This window comes from Delphinapterus leucas, chromosome 2 (genome assembly GCF_059928025.1).
Source record: "Delphinapterus leucas isolate spDelLeu-1000000601 "Yukka" chromosome 2, BTC_Dleu_Yukka2, whole genome shotgun sequence".
NCBI lineage: Eukaryota > Metazoa > Chordata > Mammalia > Artiodactyla > Monodontidae > Delphinapterus > Delphinapterus leucas.
Genome location: NC_143130.1, coordinates 172,665,179 through 172,680,399, shown reverse-complemented (window position 1 = coordinate 172,680,399; position 15,221 = coordinate 172,665,179). Strand labels below are relative to the sequence as shown.

Sequence of the window (15,221 nt, the reverse complement as noted above, 5' to 3'; positions counted from 1 at the left end):
AAGAACCACCGGGGAGCTGTTGAGATGATTGGAAAGGCAGTTCTTCCCCTCAATAAATTCCAAATTAGTACCCTTGGAAACTCACTAGGGCTTCTACAGTCCAAACGGAACAGTTTCAGTTGAACAGTCATGTTGTTTTGTGTGCTTTTTTTTTTTAATAAAACAAAAATATGTATAGGTAAAGGAATGACACGGAGTTTTAAAAATACCAGGACGCTGCAGGGGGAAAAAGGACGTCGGTAGTTTTTGTTTTTTTGTTTTGTTTTTTTCCATTGCACTTTTATTGTTTACTCTGTTCACTGTTAAGAATTCTTACACAGTCTTTCTAGAACCACACAGAACCTGTGAGACGGCCCCCTCCCCTGATAGTCCATTATATTTCTAACCAGCCTCTTGGCCCTCGTCCTTACACGTGGGACATTCTGCCAGGGTGCAAGGAGTTCCCAGTTTATTTTTATGAGGGAGGGATGGAGGGGTGCAGAGCTGCCCTCAGCAAAGTCATCGGTCTGCATCTGACCCCTGAGGGCCCTTTCCTGGACCATCCCCACCTCTCCATTCCCTCTTTTCCCAGCATTTGACCGACCCTCACTGGGCTAGGGAATCAGACAAACCGGGGGTTTGCATCCTGATTCACCACTAGAAGCCACCTGATCTCAGGGAAGTTTCCCAATCTCTCTGAGCTCTCCTTTCTTCCTCTACAATGTGGGATAAAGACTCTCTAGCTCCCTTACTGGGAAGATTCAGTGACTTAAAGGAATATAGAGTCTGGCACAGCGCCTGGCACATGTACTCCCTGAATGCGCATCAACTTTGTTTCTTCTGGTGGGGAAGAGAAGACACCTGATGAGAGCCAGGTACTCAGGGCATTTGCTTTATAAAAAGGCCTGGTCCCTAGCAGAGTCCAAGAAATGACTCTCTAACAGTAGAATTTCAGACACCACAACAGAGGGATGGAGAGATCTGGTGGTGGAGATCTCCTGGGCATCATTCGAATCCAACTAGGCAGACTGCTGCTTCTTTTGCCCACGGGCAAGGCTGACACTAGCAGAAGGAATTCTAACCCTCCTTTTTTAAGGCCGTGCCGCTGCAGCCAGTGAAAGGCCCATTTCACGGAGTAGAACAGGGCAAATTCACATTTATTCAACTGTTCCTGCCAGGGAGGAAGTAGCTTCATGTGGGTGTAAACCAGGAACTTTAAGAAATGCAGCAATCTTCTAGGGTGATCATTGCATCCCCTTCTAGTGCCCTTGAAAAAGTCACCTGTCTCAGGGGTGTCCTCACAGCCTGAAACACCCAGGTGAGCTCCTACAGTGGGGAGTCCATGTGCCATTTACACCCCACCTACTTTGAAAAGGATCCCAGGCGGCTCATTAAGGAAGGAATTATGCACCTAAAGCTCAGCTTTCCCCCATGTCCTTCCCATCTTTCATAGTATGTGGCCATTAAAATCAAATGTGCTCAACAAATGGTCACAAGAATGAAATAATAATGCTGCCAATAAGAAGCTGAATACTCCATCCTATAGTCAATCTGCAGATGTAGCCACGCTCTTCCTCCATGGTAGTCCTTGTAAAAAATTTTTTTAAGCTGATCTATCACTCAGCCCTTGTTCATGCATAATTCTCAGTAAGGATATGGTGCATCCAAGGTCCACATGCCCACGATCGTTTTATATCTCCGATATAACAATAAAAAGCCGCTCAACAGACAATCTTAAAACATGCATCAACCAAGATCACGGCTGGTATTATGGAAAAACGTCCTCCAGACTGAGAAGAGCTAGAGGGAGAGAGAAGGTAAACAATACAAGACGACAGAATTAGGGCTAAAGTGGTTACACAACAGAACGTCTGCAGTCTAGGGGTTTAAGCAGGTAAAACCAAAGAAAGCTCTATGGATCCAGGAGCGCCTCTCCAAATATTTGGTTCATGCTAAAAAATAGAGCACATTTATTAAAAATATATATTTATAAACCTTGATATGAACAGATACACACGTCAAGCCAATGAAAAAAGAAAAATAAGTTATCTCCCCGGTATCAAATAGACACTTTTCATGAATGGGATGCTTGCCAAAGGATTGTCCCTGTGGTTTTTTGTACCAAACAGCTCATCGAGTTAGGAGGAATTGCGTGTCCTGGGAGACACACCATGAGCTGCATCCACTGTGAGCTGCGTCCTCCCTGTTCCTCTTTTTGAACATGTGACATCCGTCAGCGACCTGGGATAATGAACCTCTGCACCCATCCGCTCCCAGACGACGTCAAAGGCGAGTCCTCCAAGCGTTCTTTCGGGTCCCCTGCCAACGACGTTGAGTTCCTTGCTGTGTGAATGAGTTTTGCTGGATTCATTGTGCTTTAGTGTCTGATCCTCGCAGCAGGATCGGTTTATTTTGGTGACCCTTTATCAAGTTCGAAGGTACATTTGATTGAACGGTGTGTGTAGGTCAAAGCTGCTTGTTTGCACAGTGTCCTGTCACTGATCTGCCGACACACAGGACTCCCGTCTTTTGGCCATCCCAAGGCCTGAGCGCCCTCTGGGCCATTCACAGAGTGGTGTATATGTATACAAATATGATGACGACTAGGTTCAGAATGGTCCCGATAATTCCCAGCATCGCCAAGACACTCTCTTCTTTGCTCTCTTTTTCTTGGCCTCCTCTGTCTTCATCATTTCCGCTCGTGATTACCATCTTGGTTGCAAATGTCTTTATCTTCCTCCCCAGGCTAACCTGTAATTGGAAAGAGGCAGCACAAAAGATGACGGTTTATAAGCATCCTCTCCATAGCCAGGCAGATTGGGCAGGGCACTGATTTCCTGTCTGGGGACTAGATCTCAGGTGGGGGTGAAAACTCTTCCATGGAACCGATCTTGCGACCCATTGCTCTTGGCCGTGGAGAAATGGCAGAGCACGACTGATCAATTTTGAGGATGAATGTCCTGACACTGGCATAAAGAGATCAGCCCTGGAGTCCAGCCCGGGCGCCACCCACTCCACTGAGGTTTTGATTTAGCCCTTTTCCTTGAAGCAGACAGCTGCACAGTAGTCCCACTGAAACATGTGGGCTCTCCCACAGCGACGGCAATTTGACACACGTTCACATAGTGGATCCCACCCTAGAGGAGTGCTGTCTGGCATATGCACGAAGTGTGTAGGAGGGCATCACAGCCACACTGTGTTCTAAGTGCCGGCTGCCCCGTGAGCAGGGGCGACTGCACCTAGGGAAGGTGGTTAACTGAGACCAGACTGGATGGAAAGGAGGTGGGGAGAACATCATAAGGAACCTGCATCACCTCCAGCAGGAGCATAAATTGGTATAATCATTCTGGAAAGTTCCTTGGCATTACCTAGAGAAGCGAAGAGACATATATTCTACAACTGGGCTGAGCACCTGATCTCCTACATGTCCACCCTAGAGAAATCCCTGCACCTGTGCACCTGGAGACGGGGACAGGAACACTTCTGTGAGCTTCATCCGTGACAGAAGAGGACTGGAAGTTACCCAAACAGGCACCAAGAGTTGAAGAGACCAACATATGGCCCATACAATGGACATGTCCACCAAAAAGAATATTATATTCACTGAGGCTACACGTGACGGCGTGGATGAGGCCCCAACACTTCAGGTAGTGTGAAAAAGCATATTGCACAGAATACACACAGCATATGTCAATTCATAAAGGCTCAAAACAGGCCAAACCAAACCTATATATTTAGAGACATATACTTTGATGTTTTTTAAAAAGCAAGAGAAAGATTAACACAAAATTCAGTAGAGTGGCTTCGTATAGGTGAGGACAGAGTGGAAAGCCATTGGGAGGAGCCAAAGGCCTTCAGTATACGGGTCATTTTCCATTTTTTAGGCTGGATGGGGGGGTACACGGGGGTTCATTTTTATCCTTATCCTTTCAACTGTTTCAGGGATTCTCCGGAATGTATGATATATTTTGCAATAACTAAAATCTTTTCTTTTTATTCTTTAAAATAATAAATGTGGCCATCCAGGGGGCCTAGTGGGCAGCTGAAGCCTTCTTTTCCACTGATTACTAATCCAAACAATATGTAAGAAATGAACAATGTATGTGAGGTATCGACAGCTTGTCTGTTTGATGGGATGTGACACGGACCAGGCCAGGGCCCCTGGCTGCATCTCTTCCAATAGCGGGCTGTGTCTTTAGAGCTGGAAGGCTATTCATGCTCTAGAGTTGTGACAGTTAATTTTATATGTCAACCTGACTGGGGTGCCAAGACATTTGCCAAACATGATTCTGGGTGTGTCTGTGAGGGTGTTTCTGGATGAGATGAACATTTGAATTGGTAGACTGAGTAAAGCAGATTGCCCTCCACAGTGTGGGTGGGCCTCATCTCATCAGTTGAAGGCCTGAATAGCAGAAGAGGGCTGAGTAAGAGGAAACTCCTCCTGCCTGACTGCCTTTGAGGTGGGACATCAGGTTTTTCCTGCTTTCGAATCCAAACTGAAACCTAGGTTCTTCCCAGGTCTTGAGCCTGCAGGCCTTCAGACTGAAATGAAACCATCAGCTCTCCTGAGTCTGCTGGTTGCTGACTCACCCTGCAGATCCTGAGACTTGCTGGCCTCCATAATGACATAAGCCAATTTCTTATAATAAACCCCTATCTATCTATCTATCAATCATCTATTATCTACCTATATATCAACTATCTATATATCCATCTATCATCCTTCTGTTATCTATCTACCTACCTCCCTATTATCTATCTATATATCTATCTATCATCTTTCTGCTATCTGTGTATCTATGTATCTATCTATCTCTTATTGGTTCTGTTTCTCTGGAGAACCCTGACTAATCAATTCAGGAGTCAGAGGGTATCTCAGGACAAATATGTGAGAAAATCACAAAAAAGGAGTCCGGGAAGGTGAGGAGTGTGGCTGCAAGGTGAAATGTCTGCATGTCTCTTCCTCTGGGTACAGGAACCCCTGAAAGGGCCAGGTCATGCCTTGTGGATCAAGTTTGGATTTGGAACACAGCGTATGTGGATAGATGTCTGTGTGGAGGAGAGAGACAGACAGTCAGTGAAGACTAGGGGAATTAATGCAACAGGAATGTATGAACAAATGAATGTCTTAACGGGAAGTTTCACTTCCTTCACAACTTTGGTTTACTTGGTAGGCTCAGAGGGGGTTCCTACCCCCTTGAAGTGATTGCAGCCAGACTTCATCTTTTCAGAGCTGTCCACTCTGTCCTAGACAATGAAATGAAACTTCTTGGAATAACTCCTGTATGTAGGATGTAATTTCTAATTAAAATTGCTTTTTAAAAAAAAAAAAAAGCTTTGGCTAGGCAAACCTTCTAACTGGAACTGTTTGGCTTTCTTTCTTTTTCTCCCTAGTACAGTTTTTAATGATGTATAATACAAGTAAAGAAAAGTGCACAGACTTTAAGTGTACAGCCTGATAAGTGTTCATGTCTGTTAGCTGTCACCAATATCAAGAAACAGAAACTTCCAGTACCCCAGGAGGCCCTATGGCCCCCTATTCCACACACAATCTCTTTCTTCCTTCTTCTCAAAGCCATCATCCTGACTTCTAACATCCTAGGCTGGTTTTACCTGTTTATGAATTTTATAGAAATAGAACCACGCAGCACATCCTCTTTTGACTCTTTTTCCCCCCAAGGTTATGCTGGTGAGATTCACCCATGTTGTGTGTAGCTGTGGCTCATTCTCAGTGTGAACAGTAACCCATTATATAAACAGACTCACATATTTCTGCACTTATTTTACTGCTGATGGGCATTTGCGTTGCTTTCAGTTTGAAGCCATTATACTGCTATGAATATTCTTGTACATTTCTGTTGGCCACATGTATGCATTTTCCCCAATGTTTTCAATGAAAAATTTCAACATACAGCGAAGTCTAAAAAGAATTTATAGTGAGCACCCACACACTCAGCAACTAAATTTCACCATTAGCATGTTACCATACTTGCTTAATCAGATACCTATCCATGCAGCTATCCGTCCATCTTTTGGGGGGTATATTTCAAGGTAGACTTCAAATATAATTACACTTCCCCTTAGATACTGCAGCATGCATGTATTAACTAGAGTTCAATATGTGTTTGCAAGGCTTTCTTTCGATGTAAAATTTATGTGTGTGCAATTTCCTATTGGCTGCATACATCCAAGAGAAGAACTGCTGGGATACAGGGTACGCATGTGAAAGTGCTCGTATCTGCCTGCTTGTTTGTGAGTGCTAGATTGGTCCCTTCTTTTATTTTGGTGATTCCATGGCCTAGCCTTTGCATGGAGTCACAGGAAGGCATAGGTACATCCACTCCTTTCTCTGCCCTGGACAGACATCTACCCAAGCGCCAGTTATCTGTCTCATGGGTCTCTTGTTTCTTGTAGTTTCCTTAGCTAGACTGCAGGCCCTGAGAGAGCAAGCTTTTGGATCTCCACCTCTAAGCACAGGGCTTGGCAGGGACCAGGCATTTGGGTAAAGCATCCTGAATGAATGAGGGGGTACTGAAGAGGGATCTGGCATTCCCCGCCCCCCCCCCCGCCATTTTTGCAGGGCAGGGAAAAGATCACCAAGGTCGGTCTCAAGAGACACAATGAGTGCTGCCCTTAAAACCAAAGACCCATCATTGCAGTCACTCAAGCATAACAAAGTGCCGGTCATGGAGGCTGCTTAGTTTCAAGGCTGAATTTAGCCTCTTCCCTGAGTTAACCCGAAATAGCTCTGACTTAGGAGGAAGTGGAAGAGAATAATGAGGTCGACTGTGTTTACTTTCTGAGGTCTCTGCAGCAAACCAAGAGCCCAGAAGAGGTCCTCTCCGACTCACAAAAGAGCTGCATCCCCAGAGTTTGCTTCCAAGGTGCTTGAGTTATCAGCCTGAATTTCCCCAGAGAAACCGTGTTGGGAGTGCAGCTAGTTTCCCAAAGGAGCTACAGGGGGCTTCCTAGCACAGTGGTTGGAACATTGCTTTCTTTGGGAAAAGTTATCTGGCCAGGGAGTGGAGGAGAACGAAAGAGGCTGGAGATTAGCTTAGAAACCAGACCAGTAATAGAGATGGGAGGGGAAAATAAAACCCAAATAAAACAGAAAGCAAAGACTGGGGCCGGGCAATATCTGACATGAGGCCTGCTACACAGGTATAAATTCATCCGTTCACTCACTCACTCATTCCTTCCTGCCAGGATATGCAGGGAGGGGGTAGTGGGAATTAACTGCTAACGGGAAAGGTGTTTCTTTTGGGGGTGATAAAAATGTTCTAAACTTAAGATTTTGGTGATGCTTGCCCAAATCTGTGAATATACTGCAACCACTGAATTGTACACTTTGAAAAGGTGAATTTTGCGGTTTGTGGATTATATCTCAATAAAGATGTTTATTTTAAAAAGACAGCATCTGCAGTAGTAGCTGAAATATAAATTATCTACGAATGAATCTAACAACGTGTAAAATCTTTATAAAGAAAATTAAGGGTAGTTTACAAACACACATAAAGGTCCATCTACATGAAAAGGTAGCTATACATCTTCAAGGAGTGTGAGATTCAATATCCAGAAAACACGAGTTCTTCCCAAGGTGATCCCTACAGATTTACTGCAGTCAAAATTTCTATAGGGTCTTTGGTGCCCCTTGGCAGGCTGATTCTAAAGTGTATATCAAAGTGCAAAGAGATAATGACAGCCAAATTATTTACTAAAAAAGAGTAAGGTAGGGGAACTTGCCTTATAAGACATCACAAATTACTATACAGCTTTAGTAGTTAAGCTTTAGACAAATAAGCCAAAAGAACGGAAATGGGGCTCCACATACTCGGACACTGCTCATCACTGGGGGAAAATGGGCCTTTGGATACACAGTGCTGGAATAATTGAGTATCCATATGGAAAAATAAATAAAATCAAACCAGTATTTCACCAGCTCCAGTTGGATTATACACAACCATGAAAAGGAAAACTTAAGGACTTTTATAAGACAATATAATGAACGTCTTTATGACCTTGGTGTAGAGAAGGATACCTTAACAAGACATAAAAGCTCTCTATGCAGAGCCTGTTAAGAGTTGTCTTACAAAAGTTCTTAAGTTTTCTTTTTCACGGCTGTCTATAATCCAACTGGAATTGGTGAAATACTGGTTTGATTTTATTTATTTTTCTATATACTCAATTATTCCAGCAGGGTATATGTATATGTATAGCTGATCCACTTTGTTGTAAAGCAGAAACTAACACACCATTGTAAAGCAATTATACTCCAATAGAGATGTTAAAAAAAAAAAATCTATGCACATGCATATTTGCCATACTGATTTGTACAATAAACTGAAAGAAAAAGAAACAATCATAATGCACAACAAGGATTGGCTAAATAAATGATGGTAATAAAAGAGGGAAAAAAAGACATAAAATCTCAAACGATAAAGGAAAATATTAATGAATTCAGTGACATTATATTTAATACCTCTGTTTATCAAAAAATGTCATAAAAATAGAGTTAAGCGACAATCTGGAATATACGTGTGTGTGTGTGTGTGTGTGCGCGCGTGTGTGTGTGTACTATGTGTCTATCATATGTATGCTATATACACTATATATATCATACATATCTTGTTAGTGTCAAGTCAGCAAGAAAATGATACACTTCCAGTAGAAAACTGGGCAAAAACCATGTCCAGGCACTTCTCAAAAGAATAAATAACCACAAAGAAGTTAAACTTCAGTAAGCAGAGAAACGCAAACTAAAACACAATGAGTTACCATCCAACAGCCAACAGATCGACAAGAGCTAAAAAATTCAAGATCACCACTCAATACTCACGAGGCTGTAAAGCAAAAGGGACTCTTACACACCAGCTGCAGGAGTACAACTTGGTCTCTGTCACTCTGGAAAACAGGATGCTATCATCTTATAAACATGAACATACTCAGACCCTGGTGACCGCCATCCCACCTGCGGGCACACACCTGGATACACCTGCACCGCTGTCCCAGGGTATGCAGCCAAGCATGTTGACTGACAGCAATGTCAGTGTTAGCGACATGCTGGAAACCACAAAAATGTCCATCCATGGTGGCCTGTCATATATCCATACACCGGAATTCTACATGGCGCGAAAAGGAATGAAATGCTGCAGCCTGCAAGAATGAATCACGAATACAATGTTGCATGAAAAAAACATGTCGCCAAAGACTACATAAGGGATGTTTCCATTTGTATGAAGTTCAGAAACGGGGAAAACCTAACAATGTGTCATTTAGAGATATAAGTGTGATAAAATTACAAAGAAAAGCGAGAGAATAATAAACCCAAAAGCCAGGGGAGCAATTACTACTAAGTGCAGAGGGGAAGTGGCTGGGATCAGGGCGGGGTGCTCCAGGAACCCTTGAAGTACTGCTAATATTTCTTAAGTGGGGTGGTGGGTACATGGGTGATTGTTCTTTATACCTTGTATTTTCTAAATAGGCTTTTGTTATCTATCCAATAATTAACACATCAATTAATGAATAAATAATTATTTCAATTGAATACTCAATAATAAAACAATGCTTACAATAAAAACAAATTTATAATTTATTAAGATGACTTTAAAAAACAGATCCACAGGGTTCTAAAGACTAGGGGTATTGAGTGCCATGCTAAGTGCCAGGAGGAACCCTGTACTCTGTAGCCAGGAAGGGGGCCACCCTCTCTGCAAAGACAGAGCATCCCTAGAGTGCGATGGACACCTTGGTTTTGGACATGGCTCTCAGCAAACTGGTCCTCCGCTGGGCTACTTCCGATAAACACACTTGAGAGTTTTTAGTAGTTGGCCTATTTAGTATGTGTTGGACAATCAGCCCCATGAGTCTAGGGTGCTGGGTATGGCCTGGGTGTAGAGGCTGCAGGGCCGGCAGGGAGAGCCCTGAACAGAAGTCAGGGCTCAGTGTGGTTCCTGGAGACACAGCGGCTCAGGGCTGCCAGGTACCCAGGTCGCTGTGCAGTGCACATGCCCAGCGCCCATGCCCTTCCTTCAGCATCAGTGTGTCATTTTCCCTCTGGAAAGTTAACTTCTCAATGAACGCTGTCAATCAACGTACCGAGGAGATGGGCCTGGAACCAGGCTAAGCCCATTTGAGGCTCTCTCTGGCACTCAGTCTTGGGTGGGATGATAGAAGTTGGGGCAACCCTAGATGCTGATCATCGCGGCCACGGCACCGAATAAGATTCTAGTAGGTGCTGCCGCCTGGGGGCCCGGAGCCAGCCTGACTTCTGGCCTTTTTTTTTTTTTTTTTTTTTAATTTTTACTGGAGTAGAGTTGATTTACAGTGCTGTGTTAGTTTCTGCTGTACAGCAAAGTGAATCAGTTATACCTATATCCACTCTTTTTAAGATTCTTTTCCCATATAGGCCATTACAGAGTGGAGTTCCCTGTGCTCTACAGCAGGTCCTTATTAGTTATCTATTTTCTATATAGTAGTCTGTATAGTAAGTCTCCTACATACGAACGAGTTTCGTTCCGAGAGCGCGTCTGTTAAGTCCAATTTGTTCGTTAAGTCCAACAAAGTTAGCCTAGGTACCCAACTAACACAATCGGCTATATAGTACTGTACTGTAATAGGTTTATAATACTTTTCACACAAATAATACATAAAAAACAAACACAAAAATAAAGAAAACATTTTTAATCTTACAGTACAGTACCTTGAAAAGTACAGTAGTATCAGCTACATCACCACTGCTTTTATGCTTGCTTCCAGACATCCTGGGCTTGAAATAAAGATACTATACTACTGTACTCTCTATAGTACTGTACGGTAAAGTACACAAAAGCACAACCACGTGTAGAGGGATGCATGCACGTGACAATGTACGCCAGGCACGCGAACTAACTAACGTATTGGACACATGGACGCACACTCGCATCTTTGAAAGTTCGCAACTTGAAGGTTCGTATGAAGGGGACTTACTGTATATGTCAATCCCAATCTCCAATTTATCCCTCCCCTCCTTTTCCCCCCAGTATCCATAAGTTTATTTTCTCCATCTGTAACTCTATTTCTTTTTTGTAGATAAGTTCATTTTTTATAGCTGGGTTCACCATTTCCTTCCATCCCATGAATTACCTCAAATCCCTGCAAAAATAGTGTGTTTTTGCTTAAGGCAGAACCCGTTTCTTACCAACACCTGCTGTTTACAAACAAAGACCCTCCACTCGTACAGAAGTGACATTCAAGTTTATTTTGTTTGCTTCCTCATTTGACCTTTGAATTCCCCCTAGAAGGACTCCACTAAGTGTTCACTGGGCCTCGACTTGAATCCCTCTTGTCACTCTGGAATTTACCACCTGTCAGGACAGCTTATTCTACCTGCTGACAGCTCAGTCAGGAAAGTTCTTCTTTGCTTTAGAATAAAATATTCTCGCTGTAGCTCCCACCCCGTGAAACTACTTCCATCACTAGGAAACAGCAAAAATAAGTCCTTGTCATCTTTTGCAAGGCAACACCTCAGGTCTTGAAAAACTGATATGCAGTGGGAAGAAATGACAACTCTGGCCTCAAATACATCTGACATCCAATCTCGGCTCTGTGGTTTACCAGCTGGGTGACTTGGGCAAGCTGCTTCACCTCTCTCAGACTCAGCTTCCTTATCTGTAAAGGGGGGGTAAGACTTAGCTTGCAGGATTCAATAGAGCGGTCGTGAACTGCCTATAGCTCACGGACTGGGAACTACTCTGGCCAAATGATGGTGATGTTCATGGTGACTGAGGCTCGTGCTCATGCCCCAACGAGCCCCCTTTTCTCCAGCTAAGCACCCCCCGTCCCCCACTTGTTTACACAGTCCCTCCTAATCATGATCCTTCTCTTGGGAAGGCACACCCTAAAATCACAGCTTTTACAAGAAAAGCACTACTCCAGGAAAGGTTTTCCCAGCCCAGATGGGCCAGGGCTATCTCCTTCCTCTTTCTGAGGCAGCACACCCATTAATGCTGCCCAGAACCACACTGGCTTTGAGGCCACGTCACCGTGCTGTGGATTATTGATGCTGCAAAGCCACGTGGACCTCACTTCAGGTTAGAGGGAAGTGAGTGTTTTGAACCCAAGACGGGACTGAGTGTTTGGACTGCATTACATTTCAGCACCTTGGCTCCTAGATGACCTCTTCTCCCCAACCAGTCATTCTCCACCAGCTTCAGGCCATCCAAAAACTGGATGTGCACACCCTCCGTGCTATTGCCTAGATGACTCACTTCCCAGTTTTCGACCAGGTTTCCAGGTTAGTGCTAATTGATTCATAGCCTCACCAGCTGTTTGCCTTCTCCTCCTGCCCATATTTCTCCATCTTTTCTATAAGATGCCATGAAGTCCAGCTAGGACTTCTAGGTCTACCAGACCAGTGACCTTGCCAGAGGAGAACATGGCTGAGAGACGCAGTCCTAGGGACCCACGCTGGGTCCCGGCACCCTCTGTCCCCTCGACGCACTTGTAGGGTCTCCTTCTCTACACCAATTTCTCAGAGCCTTTTATTAAGAGTCACAGACCTGGGCTTCCCTGGTGGCGCAGTGGTCGGGAGTCCGCCTGCCGATGCAGGGGACGCGGGTTTGTGCCGCGGTCTGGGAAGATCCCACATGCTGCGGAGCAGCTGGGCCTGTGAGCCGTGGCTGCTGAGCCTGTGCTCCGCAACGGGAGAGGCCACAACGGTGAGAGGCCCGCGTACCGCAAAAAAAAAAAAAAAAAAAAGAGTCACAGACCTTCCTTCAACTGCCACTTGGTGATCAATAGTCAATAAGAAATGAAAAAACCCACAGGATTATGACCCACAGAAACATTGCACAGCAGTTAAAAATGATGATGAAAAGACCAAGTGGCCTAAAGGCAGCCCAGGCTAGGAAAACACAGGATATTACAATTCAGGTCTACTTAGGATTATAAATAATAGTTTTCAAACCTCACTAGTACAGGAAAAAATGCATGAGGAAGAATATTTGGAAATTTTCTGTAATGTAGTTGATTACGTTATTTTACTTTTATATTCAAAACACATACATATGTAAATAAAACCATGAAGACTCCAAGTGCTTCTGTCTTTCTACAACCCTTAGAGAACCCTACCACCCAGGTGACAAGGACAAAGCATTCGATGCCGGTGGGCAAGCAGCCACTTCTGTGATAGTATCTCTCTGCTGGAGGCAAGGAAGGAGGGAAGGGGCTGGAATTCCAGCTGGGAAATGGGCGTGGGTGTGTGTGAGAAGACAAATGATAAATGTTCTGACACCATTTCTATTACAACTGAGATATTCAGGCTGAATGGAATTGGCTTCAGTACCCTTTAATTCTAGTAGAAACTCATTTTTCAAAATAATGCCAGTCTTGGGACTAAATCTGTGCTCCCTGACATGCTGAAAGATACCACACATTGAAGACAGGAATGGAGAGACGATTTCATCCAAATTCTTTTCATGACTCGCTGACTGCCTTCTCAGGAGTGGCTCTGGCTCAACTGTAGTTCCAAATTTCTGCATCTCTAGGACATTTAGATATTGTGGGGTGAGGAAATTTCATTCCAATTCTATTTAACAAGGATGAGCCTCTGCCTGGAAATTCAGAAACGCTGGGTGACAAATCCACTGGATGATGCTTGAGCATTAAGGAAGCAATGACTTTTCCCTGGAGAAGAGACCTCAGTGGTCACTTAAAACACAGCATCCCCTGGGGAACCTTGAAAGCCAGACTTCCCATGAGTATGCCCTGGGCATCCAAATAGAGCAATGGGCATGCCCCAGTGAAAGACAAAGCCTTTGGCCCTCAAGCACCTCATGACCCAAGGAGGGGAAAACACAAACATCACTATTGTGATGGGAGCCCAGGGCATGGCAGGGGGCGGGGGGGGGGGGGGGGCAGAGAATGGGGGAGTCCTGATTTACTCAGGAGGAAAGATGGGAAGGAGCTAAGCTGAGACCGAAAAGGCTAGCAGGACTAACTCGGCCTGTAGTAGGAGAAAACTAGGTGTTAGGAGACTGACAGGTGCAAAAATTAACGTGAATGTGCGGAAGGCTACACACAGTCTGGGCGATGAAGCATCACGGTGAGTGTGGTGAGAGCTGACACCGTGGGGGGGAGAAGAGGCCAGACAGGGGCTCTTTAAACCACTCAGAGAGTTTTGGAATTTATTCAGTACACTATGCAACAGGTACATGGATGTTCATTTCATGTTTATTATCTCAATTATACATACACACTATTTATATAGGAGATACTCCATAATAAATTTTAAAACCCATTTAGCACCTAAAAGCAGACCACAGTAAGTAAAAGTTGGTAATTTGCTCTCCAAGATGAAATGTTTGGGCCAGGTGGACGCCAGCTCTGCCAACATTCCACAGTGAAGCCTTGATCCTTGCCTTCTGAGGCCTCAGGAAATCAGCTGGGAGCCACTCTCCAAATGACAGACACCTTACACCCAGGCAGGGTCCTCTGCAGAATCTGGGCAAGAGTTCTCCAAAGGACAAACTCTTCCCCATGTGCCCATGCCCAGCCTAGGTGGCCACAGAATGGTCTGTCTGGGTTTCATTAGACGCTACTCAAGGGAGATGGCAGCCTGGACATCCCTGGTGAATGTACCCCCATGAGTTCTGAAGAACCATTGAAGAGAGAACATTTGTAAAGCATTTAACCTGCTCAGCAAAGATTTGCAATTATTATTATTACCGAGTTCAAGCTTGCACTGCTCACCACATGACAGGCTAATAAATGAGAGACCAGTTGTTGGGGCAAGGAATAGCGACTTGATCGAGAAAGCCGGCAGACTCCTGTCCCAAAGAACCATCTTGCCTGAGTTAGAATTTAGGCTTCTTTTATGCTAAAAGGGGAAGGAGTAAAGGCAAAAATTTCCTGGTTCCAGTCAGCCTTCGAAGGAGATGTGTTAATGTATTCCTTCCTGCAGTCATTCACAGGTGAGCCTAGTCAGGAGGTTTCCTGTGAGCTAAACAAAGATATCTTAGCTTAACGGTCATTATCTGGGAGGCAGGGTTCCCAGAAACGGGCCATTATGTGTAATTTAAGCTTATAGGCAACATCTCTTTAGTGATTAACTTGTAATAAAATACAGAGATTCTTCCCTATTACATATTATTAACAAGCAGAGTGTTGTCCCTTACTGTCAAGATATTGCTGGATCTAGCTTTGCACATGAGGCCTGTCATGATGTGACCAGTAACTACTTCTCCACCTACCCATGGTGATACCAA

General features: G+C 44.3%; 1 protein-coding gene across 1 annotated transcript in view; it reads right to left on the bottom strand.

Moving 5' to 3' along the window:
- Positions 1-118: 118 nt before the first annotated feature.
- TUNAR (transmembrane neural differentiation associated intracellular calcium regulator) overlaps positions 119-15,221 on the bottom strand; it is a 49,678-nt gene continuing 34,575 nt past the window's right edge. Inside the window, exon 3 of the mRNA XM_089908172.1 lies at positions 119-2,730. Within this exon, the coding sequence (XP_089764298.1) occupies positions 2,545-2,730 (186 nt within the window). The 3' untranslated portion in view covers positions 119-2,544. The remainder of the gene's footprint in view (positions 2,731-15,221) is intronic.